An 8951-nucleotide genomic window follows, 5' to 3' on the forward strand; every position below is an offset into this window, starting at 1 on the left:
AAAAAAAAAAGGAATTGAACTCAGGCTCTTGTGCTTGCCAGGGAAGCTCTTATTCCACTGAGCCATCTCCCTGGCCCCCTGTTTCATCTTGCCAACAAGGCAGACCAGCCGCCACCTAGCCCAGCTTTTGTCTACTTGTCTCTTTTTCTCATTCCCACTGCTGTTTCTCACTGGGTAGAACTGATCACATTGAGACCAACAGATCCCTACACCCCGCCACTTTGAAGCCACTTGCTTTTCAAGGGCAGGAAGTGCCTCTATTCACCTTTTTATCCCCAATATCTATCTGGTACATAGTAACAAAGAAATGTTTGTTTAATGAATAAATGAATAGAATTATGAAATGGCAGTGCTAGAATTTGCACTGGGGAAAGTGATTCAACTATTTGTTTGTTTTTGAGACAGGTTTTGTGTGTGTGTGTGTAGTTTAGGCTGACCTTGCACTCACTGTGTGGCCCAGGCTGGCCCCGAACTCACAGCAATCCTCCTGCCTCTGCTTCCTGAGAGCTGCATTACAGGCATGTGCTACCACAGCTGGCCTCAATGTGTTATTTAAATAAAATGGAAACTAAAGCCCAGAGGAGGGTCGTAGATCAGGTTCCTTCACTCACCTTATCAATGCCCTGGAATTGGGATTTGGCAGTGACTCCCACTGTGGAAGGAGGAGCCTTCCTATCCCGCTGACACTGAGCTTGGCCCCGCGCCTTGTCTGGTCTGGTGACGTGTTTGTGTGAAACTCCTGCTTGGGATCGGCTCACCTGTTGTGCCTGTGTGTCTGCCATGAGACGCCTGTGGCCTACGTGCCCATGGCCTGTGTGGCCCAGACGCAGACGGAGATCACGTGGGACAGACCTGGGTCCAGTTGGAACCCCAGGCCCTCTCATGGCTCAGGCTGGTCAGCTGAATGAACTCAAGCTTTGGGCCCTTGCGTGAGAAAATAACATTTCATCTTCTCAGTCCTGGAGGCTTTGAGGTTGTTTGTTGCACAGTTGCAGCTGACTGATAAGAAGGGAAAGTCAGTTATCCTGGATGAAGGTCGCATCACTGAAACTAGTGTTGACCTGAAATTCAGTGGTTATTTACATACATGAAGAGATCTGTGTACGTTAGCTGTGCTTAAAAGTGGGATAATATGCCAGGTATGGTAGTGTATGCTTGTAATTCCAGCAGTCTGGGAGGCTGAGGCAAGAGGGTCACTTCTCAAAATAAAAAAATTTAAATGGGATAATAATTTTTAAAAATGTATTTAGTACAGGGTCTCACTACATCGATCGGACTCATAGTGATCCTCCTGTTCTCAGCCTCCCAAGTGCTGGGGTTACAGGCACGCCCACACCCAGGCTCAGTCACAGTCTCAGCATGCCCCGGGGATTGAGCTCCCAGCCCCTGCATCTGCCTAAGCAGGTGCTTTAGTCCACTGAGCTATCTGGCCGGCCCAGGATGGTAACAGTTAATACATCAATCACATATATCTCAGAACATATACAGATATGAACCCTAATGCACATATACAAGCCAAAAGCGAGGCCTCATCCACAAAATGATGTACATACCCAAGTATTTAGGAAGAGTAGTGAAAGAAATGCTAGAAGCAGAGGAAAATGCTACTGTACTTAAACACATTGGAGTTTGGAAATGGAAAATCACAAACACACAAACACTTCCCCATACAACTATGTTTTTGTGTGAGACATATTTAAATGTACGTAGTTACATACAAAATTGTGAGACAAGTCACAGAAACTGGCAGACTACTTCCAACAAGTGTTCTTCTTCTTTCTCTTGCAGATAAGCAGTGTACAGTCTATCCAGTAAGCAGTTCTGGACTCATCTACTTTTACAGTTATATCATAGACTTGCTTTCTGGCACTGTAAGTATTTAACCTAATTCTGTTTGGGCCTGCAAAATACTAACAGGAGGGTAAAGATCAGTGCCATCCGTGTCTGCAGTGAGAGGTGAACACAAGTGTGGACGGGCTCCAGGAAGGCCCGCCAGGCTCCTGGTTACTGATCAGCAGGCAGGCTCCTCCCTCCGGTGTGTACAGGAAGAGGACCTTGCACTGTCAGCCACGCCAGTCTCTGGTCCCCACCATCCTCTAATCAGCCTTCAGCAGAATACTGGGCCCCACAGAGAGAAGTGTCAGTGAGGATGACCCAGGACAGAAGTAGTATCATTTTCTCTCTTTCTGAAAACCCTAGACCCCAATGAATGAAGACTGTGGCTCCTCCATCCAGAGAGTACACATGGAGACACGTGTGAGCGCAGATTCGTCATATACACACGTCACGTACACACACCACACCTGCACCTAGACCTATACCCGGACTCCTTGGGATCCCTCCAAAATTGGTTAATCTCAGGTCAACACCCTCTGCTCCTAAGTGGAATACATAGTTATTTTAAATGGTTTTATTTCTTCATCAAAAAGTAGTTTGTGTGTGTGTGTGTGTGTGTGTGTGTGTTTGTTTTGTTTTGTTTTTTGCCATTCTGGAGACTGAAGTTGGCCTTTGCACTGAACTATATTACCAACCTTTTTATCTGTTTTGAGACAGGGTCTTGCTGAGTTGCTAAACTGCCCAGGCTGGGATCTAATTTATGATCCTTTCATTCAGAGTTCTGAGATTACAATGGGTGTTACTACGCTAGGATTCCAATGGGTGCCTGCATCTCTGTGTGTTTATAATCCTTTTATTTTCCTAAGCAAATCATAAAGCTGTGAAAAGTTATCATCACTGTAGTCCTACTAAGGATTCCCAACTTGAGCGCAGTTCCATTTTACTGTTGGTGATGGGTGCTGTTCATGCACTGTAGGAGGCTGGGCCATGTCCCTGGTCTCTACCCACTAGATGGCAGTAGCAGGGGGTTATGACATGAGAAAATGTCTTCAGACATTGCCAGGTATTTCCTGGGGGATCAAATGGCTCCTGGCTGAGAACTACCGTAACTCTAGATATTTCATACTTACAAGTGAAAACTGAGCATTTCTAATCTCAAAATCTAGAATCCAACTTGGGAACATTTCAGATTTTTAGGTTAGGGCGGCCTGACTGGTGAAGTCTATTCTAATTTCCAATTCTGAAAAACACTTAAATCTGAAACTTTCCTGGTCTCAAGGATTTCACAGAAGGGGTCTTCAGTCTGTATATAGAACTACCTTTCTGATAGTTACTGATGCAACACATCATGTTATTGAACTTGGTCTTTTCTGAATATGGCTAAATAGAAAACTTTGAATTTGTCAACTGCATCTGATTTTGAGAAAGTGTTTCTGTATCTCCAAACTGCTGTTTTCTTCAGAACAACTTGGAGGAATTGTTGTGTGTGCACATAACAAAGTGGAAGCTATGCAAATGAGGAAAAAGACAGTGACTCCCCCGAGGTCACACTGAAAGCAATGGGCTTTTTATTCATGTAACGTGTGACAAGATTTCTTTCCTTTTTAAGGCTGAGCTATACTTGATTATATGTGTACTCCACTTTTTGTTCCAGACTTTGAAGATTTAACCGTCATTTCTTCTAAACATTTTATTGTCTTGGCTTATATATTTAAATATTTGATCCATTTTAAGTTCACTTTTATATACAGTGAGAGGTTGGAATTTAGCTTCGTTTTTTTGCATGTGACAATCTGGTTGTCTGAATAAGATTTGCTGGAAACAGTATTGTTTCCCTTTGTTAAATATTGACTATAGATGAGACATTAGTTTGTTTCTGGATTCCTACTTTTTTCCCATCTTTGTATGTGTATTATTATTCTATTATTTTGCCCCCACCACATTGTCTTGATTACTGTTGCTTTTATAGTAAATTTTGAAATTGGAACATGTGACTCCTCCAACTTTGTTCTTTTACAGTTATTTTGGCTATTCTGGGTCCCTTGAAATTCCATGAGAAGCCAGCTAGGGTCCTGGGAAGGATTTTTTTAAAAAAGCTAAAAAAAAAATTTTTTTTTAAATGCGCTTAGTACAGAATCTATAGGGTCTCACTACGTAGATTGGACTGTAATGATCCTCCTGTTTTCAGCCTCCCAAGAGCTGGGATTACAGGCTGGAATCACCATGCCCCATCTCAGTGCTGTCTCAGTGTGCCCTGGGGGCAGGGCTGGCACTGCACTCCAGGGATTGAACCCTGGTCCCTGAGTCTGCCTAAGTAGGCACTTTAGTCCACTGAGCTATCTGGCTGCCCCCCCCCCCGTAAGGATTTTGTGGAATCTGTAGATCCATTTGTGGGTGTTGCCATGGAGCCCTGATCCATGAATACGGGATGTTAGTTTTCCAAATATAAGATTTATACTTCTTATGTTAAATTTATTCCTAATTAATTTCTTGTGTTAAATTTATCCCTAAGTCTTTTATTATTTTTGATGGGATAGCACATGGAACTATGTGCCTAATTTCCACTTTGGGTGATTCATCTGAGTGTTTTAATGCTCAGGTTTCCTTGGTACCTATATCTGGGGCTGTTCTGGTTATCAAGGGATACAGTGATGGATTTAGAGTTATTTCAGTGTGAGTTCCTTGAGGCACAAACTGCTATTCTAGTTGTATGCACTGAGCCGACCAGGCTGACCTCATGCCCTTGGCTTTTGTTTCAGGGCTTCTTGGAGGAAACCAGCCTCTTTTATGGACATTACACTATTAATGGTATAAAATTTCAGAACTTCACCTATGACCTGCCCTTGGCTTATTTGATAAGCACGATTGCTTACCTGGCCCTGAGCCTCCTTTGGATAGTGAAAAGGTAAGAGTATCTTTCATTGCATTCTCCTTGAATTGATGGCTGGTGTCTCTTAGAGCTCTGTTGAATCTGAAAACATTGCCCAAAGGAGGAGGAACTCTTGGTTGGATTAGTGAGGAAAAGGTTTGTGAGTGTATTGGCAACTGAGAACACCTGGAGGATATTGAAGTAAGAAGTTGGGACTGGAGTAACACCCTGGAGTTAATTTGTTTGGAAATTCCACACCTCTCTTCCAACAATCTTTATCTTGCTTTGGTATTTATGTTAATTAAATATCTATTGGGTTGCAAGTGGCAGAAACTCAACTTTGGCCAACTGTGACAAAGGGTAACAGAATGAGGCACAGATCAAAGGAAAGGAGGAAAGCGAACTACAGAAAGACAAAAAAGGGGCCTGGGAGATGGCAAGCACAAGGGCCTGAGTTCAATCCCCAGTTCCACCAAAAAAAAAAGGACAAAAAAATAGCTATGCGGTAGGAATAATATCAAAAGCAAGAGCTCCTGCAGCTTTGCATCTCTAGGGTTGTGACAGCTTTATGAAGTAGAAATAAGGCAGCACACAGTTGCCATCAGCCCGTGACTCCCTGGGTCACAGGTGCAGGAATCCTTGGAAGAGACGCCTTAGCTCGGGTTCGCTCAGGTGCTAGTCCTCTGATGCATCATCTACAGCCAGGAGGTTAGGGTTACAGGATAGAGCATTAATTCCTTTAATAACTTTAAGAAACAACTATGTCACAGGGTAAGATGGCCCAAACATAGTAAAACTTGTATTTCTGTACCCCACCAGATACTGACTGAGTTAAACATCTTAGGGTCTGAAATGATTTACAAATGTGCATTTGGGGAAAGCATCTCAAGTGGTCCTGATCTATATTCTTCGCTGTGAAGAATATTCTTCCACTTCCATTGTCCTCATACATCCCTAGCAAATTCTACAAATAACCTGTTTCATCTAGAGGCCTGTGCGTGACACTTGGTGTTTTTATATCATCAATGCCAGAGTATATTTTACATGAAAGCAGTTGATTGAATAAAAATTGTGAAATATATGAGTCGCATCTGGCCTGCACAGGTGCCTGCTAAAGGTTTCATTTACTATTTGAGTCATTTATTCATGCATTTGTCCACTAGGTGAGCAAATGGGACCTAGGCATTGTACATAGAAAGGAGGCAAGATAATCAGGTGTCCTCAAGGAATTTGTAATATAGTCAGAGTGAGAGGACATAAGCAGTGAGTGAGTAAATAAGATTATTTTGGATTAGGTTCATTGCTGTCAAAGAAATTAAAGGGACTAATTTGAAATAGGGCTTGCAATTTTAAATGGAGAGATGTGGGATCCTAGAGGAGATATTGGAGCTGAAATCTGAAAGATAGTGTATTAGTTCTGTTATTGTGACAAAAACCATGAGATAGCTTATTTAAGAGAAGGAAAAGTTTATCTTGGCTCTTGGAGTCAGGGATTTCAGTCCACCATCCCTTTGCCCTGTGGCTGGGCCTGTGGCAGTATAGTAAATCAGAGTGAGAGCCCACCATAGAGGCATGCTTGCCTCATGGCAGCCAGGAAGCAAAGAAAAACAGGAAGAGGCAGATCCTCTTCGGCCTGTTGAAGGGCACACCCCTCCTGAACTTCCTCCTACTGGGCCCCACCGCTTTAAGTGTCCTTGCTGTTCAGCAATGCTCTGGCTGGGGACCAAGCCTTCAGCACATGGGCATCTGAAGGGACACTCTGGATCCAGTCTGTAGCAGATGGCTGTGGAAGTCAAGGGAAAACCGTACCAGAAGAGAGTACAGGAACTGTCATGTAGAGAGGGCCAGAGGCACAAGCAGGATTTATAGGTTTATGAAAGATGTGAAAACTATTACAGTAGAGTGGCCACATGGGAGGAGACTGGATAGAACTAGATCATGTAGCATTTCTCGTTTATATTAAAATGGGCTGGGAATGAGAAAACAATGGAAACAAAGCTTTTGTAAATGGGGAGGGAAGGCAGTGTTGAAGGGAGAGAGGGAGGGGAATGGGGGAAAAAAATCAAGTCATATCCTGTACAGGTACAAATTCTGCACGATGTGTGTGACCATTATGTATATCTAAAATGAACCAGTTAAATCTGATTGGAGAAAAATATGGTCTGGCTTTAGTTCCAGCTATGATAGAAGTTATTAGATAGATATATGGAGGTGGTTTTCATCAGTGAGATGCCTGGCTAACTGCCACATCTATAGAATGGTCTAAAACTTGACCATGTCAAAATGTGCCAGACATACAGCCATGTGCAGCTTCTCAGACTTCAGAGAAGCCAATTCCTGGATCTGTGTTTTGCTGCTGCTCTCATCAGGATACTTGTGTTTTGGGGCCAGGTCAGTGGAAGGGTTTAAAGTCAACCTGATTCGGAGTGAGGAGCACTTCCAAAGTTACTGCAACAAGATCTTCGCTGGCTGGGACTTCTGCATCAGCAACCGCAGCATGGCTGACCTGAAGCACAGCAGCTTGCGGTATGAGCTCCGAGTGAGTGCTGCTGGGTCTTCCCGTGGGGGTTCTCCCAGCCCGGTCTTGCCTCAGAAGGCCAAGCATGCAGCCTGTGCAGGACCCGCGTGGGGGCCAGGCTGTCTCAGGTGGTCGGCAAGCTTCTCCTATGTTGTCTTCAAGAGCTTTCTGAGGTGTACAGCATACTGGGGTTGATGACCTTGAACCTAAGGTGGGGACACACACTGGTGGGAGAGGACAGTATCTTTTTTCCCTGTGCTGCCATCTTACACTGTTCCGTTCTCACCTGATGAGGACTGTCATAGGCATTGCTTGTACAGGAGAAACTGGACTGAAGCGGGAACGCTGTGACAGGTTAAAGTGGAAAGAACATGAAAAAGTACAAGAAAATTTCTAAATTGATAAAAGGAAAAAAAGGAGTAGTGAGTAGCATCTTGGTCAACACCCATTAAACAAACAAACAAAAAGTAAATGAGGAGGGGGGCAAGCAAATCGAAAGCTTAATAAAGTAAGGGGAAAGGAAATAAGTTGTTATGTTTTATTCTGAATATGAACAGATCATATTTCCCATTAAAAAGCAGCGACGGCTGGGGAGATGGCTCAGTAGAATAAGTGCTTCCCTGGCAAGCGCAAGGGTATGAGTTCAATCCCCGGTTCCACAAAAAATAAAAAAAATAAAAAATAAAAAATAAAATAAAAAGCAGAGACTACAAGACTTAAAAGATAACATCTACTTACATGGTATTTCAGATAGATAGAGATACAGTTTAGTATATATATATATTGTTTATATATATATACATTGTATATATATATATATATATATACACACACACACACACACACACACAAGTTGTTTAGTGCCCTTAGTAGTCATACTAGATAAAATCTAATTGGGCTTAGTCTGGGAATGAGTCTTGGGTGATTTGAATATTTAAAGGAAGTCCTAAAGATGGATGAGAATTAGGATTTACCCTCCTAAAACGCCTTCATTTCATTGCTCACAAATATATTTTCTTTGGTCCTCAGGCAGATCTGGAAGAAGAGAGAATACGGCAGAAAATAGCACAAAGGACCTCAGAGGAGACAATACGCATTTACTCTTTGAGATTGTTTTTGAACTGCATTGTGCTGGCTGTTCTAGCTGTATGCTTTTATGCAATCTACTTAGCGACTACCTTCTCCCAGGAGCACATGAAAAAAGTAAGTGCACCTCCAGAGTCAGTTCAGCCTGATTTCTGCTGGGTGTTGTGTTAAACACACTGCAATCTAGAGTGATGATAGATACTATCATCATTTCTGAATATAAGTGAGGGTATATAAGTTTGGCTGACATAACAGAGAACTAAAAATCAGTAGTGATCAAATTTCCACTTTAAAGAGAAATTTTAGAACACTTTTGAGATACGTACCTATTTCCTCTGGAATATACAATATTCTTATTCTGGCTAGATTGCCTGCATTTTTATTTGCGACTCTTCTACTTAGCAGGCAGTGCCTTAGTTTTCCCTAAACTAGCAGTGATTTTAAAACCCAAGATTTTTAAAATTAATTTTATTGAGAAACAAATAGCAATAAGACAGTTTCAAAACCGATTAGTAGGACAGTTTCAATAATTAATACATTGCATATTGTTGTCTTTGTAGTGGTTATTCATAGTACAAGATGCAGACATGATATCCTGTCCACAAACACTCTTAGTATAAATCTTTCTTCACATTGAATTAA

General features: G+C 42.3%; 1 protein-coding gene across 1 annotated transcript in view; it reads left to right on the forward strand.

Annotated features, from left to right (window-relative positions):
* The window catches only part of Tmc7 (transmembrane channel like 7), a 70503-nt gene that overhangs the window by 24336 nt on the left and 37216 nt on the right, over positions 1-8951 (forward strand). Inside the window, exons 5-8 of the mRNA XM_023704697.1 lie at positions 1789-1871; positions 4596-4741; positions 7097-7244; positions 8253-8426. Of these exons, the coding sequence (XP_023560465.1) occupies positions 1789-1871; positions 4596-4741; positions 7097-7244; positions 8253-8426 (551 nt within the window). The remainder of the gene's footprint in view (positions 1-1788; positions 1872-4595; positions 4742-7096; positions 7245-8252; positions 8427-8951) is intronic.

The sequence above is a fragment of the Octodon degus genome, unplaced genomic scaffold (assembly GCF_000260255.1).
Source record: "Octodon degus isolate 3935 unplaced genomic scaffold, OctDeg1.0 scaffold00200, whole genome shotgun sequence".
NCBI lineage: Eukaryota > Metazoa > Chordata > Mammalia > Rodentia > Octodontidae > Octodon > Octodon degus.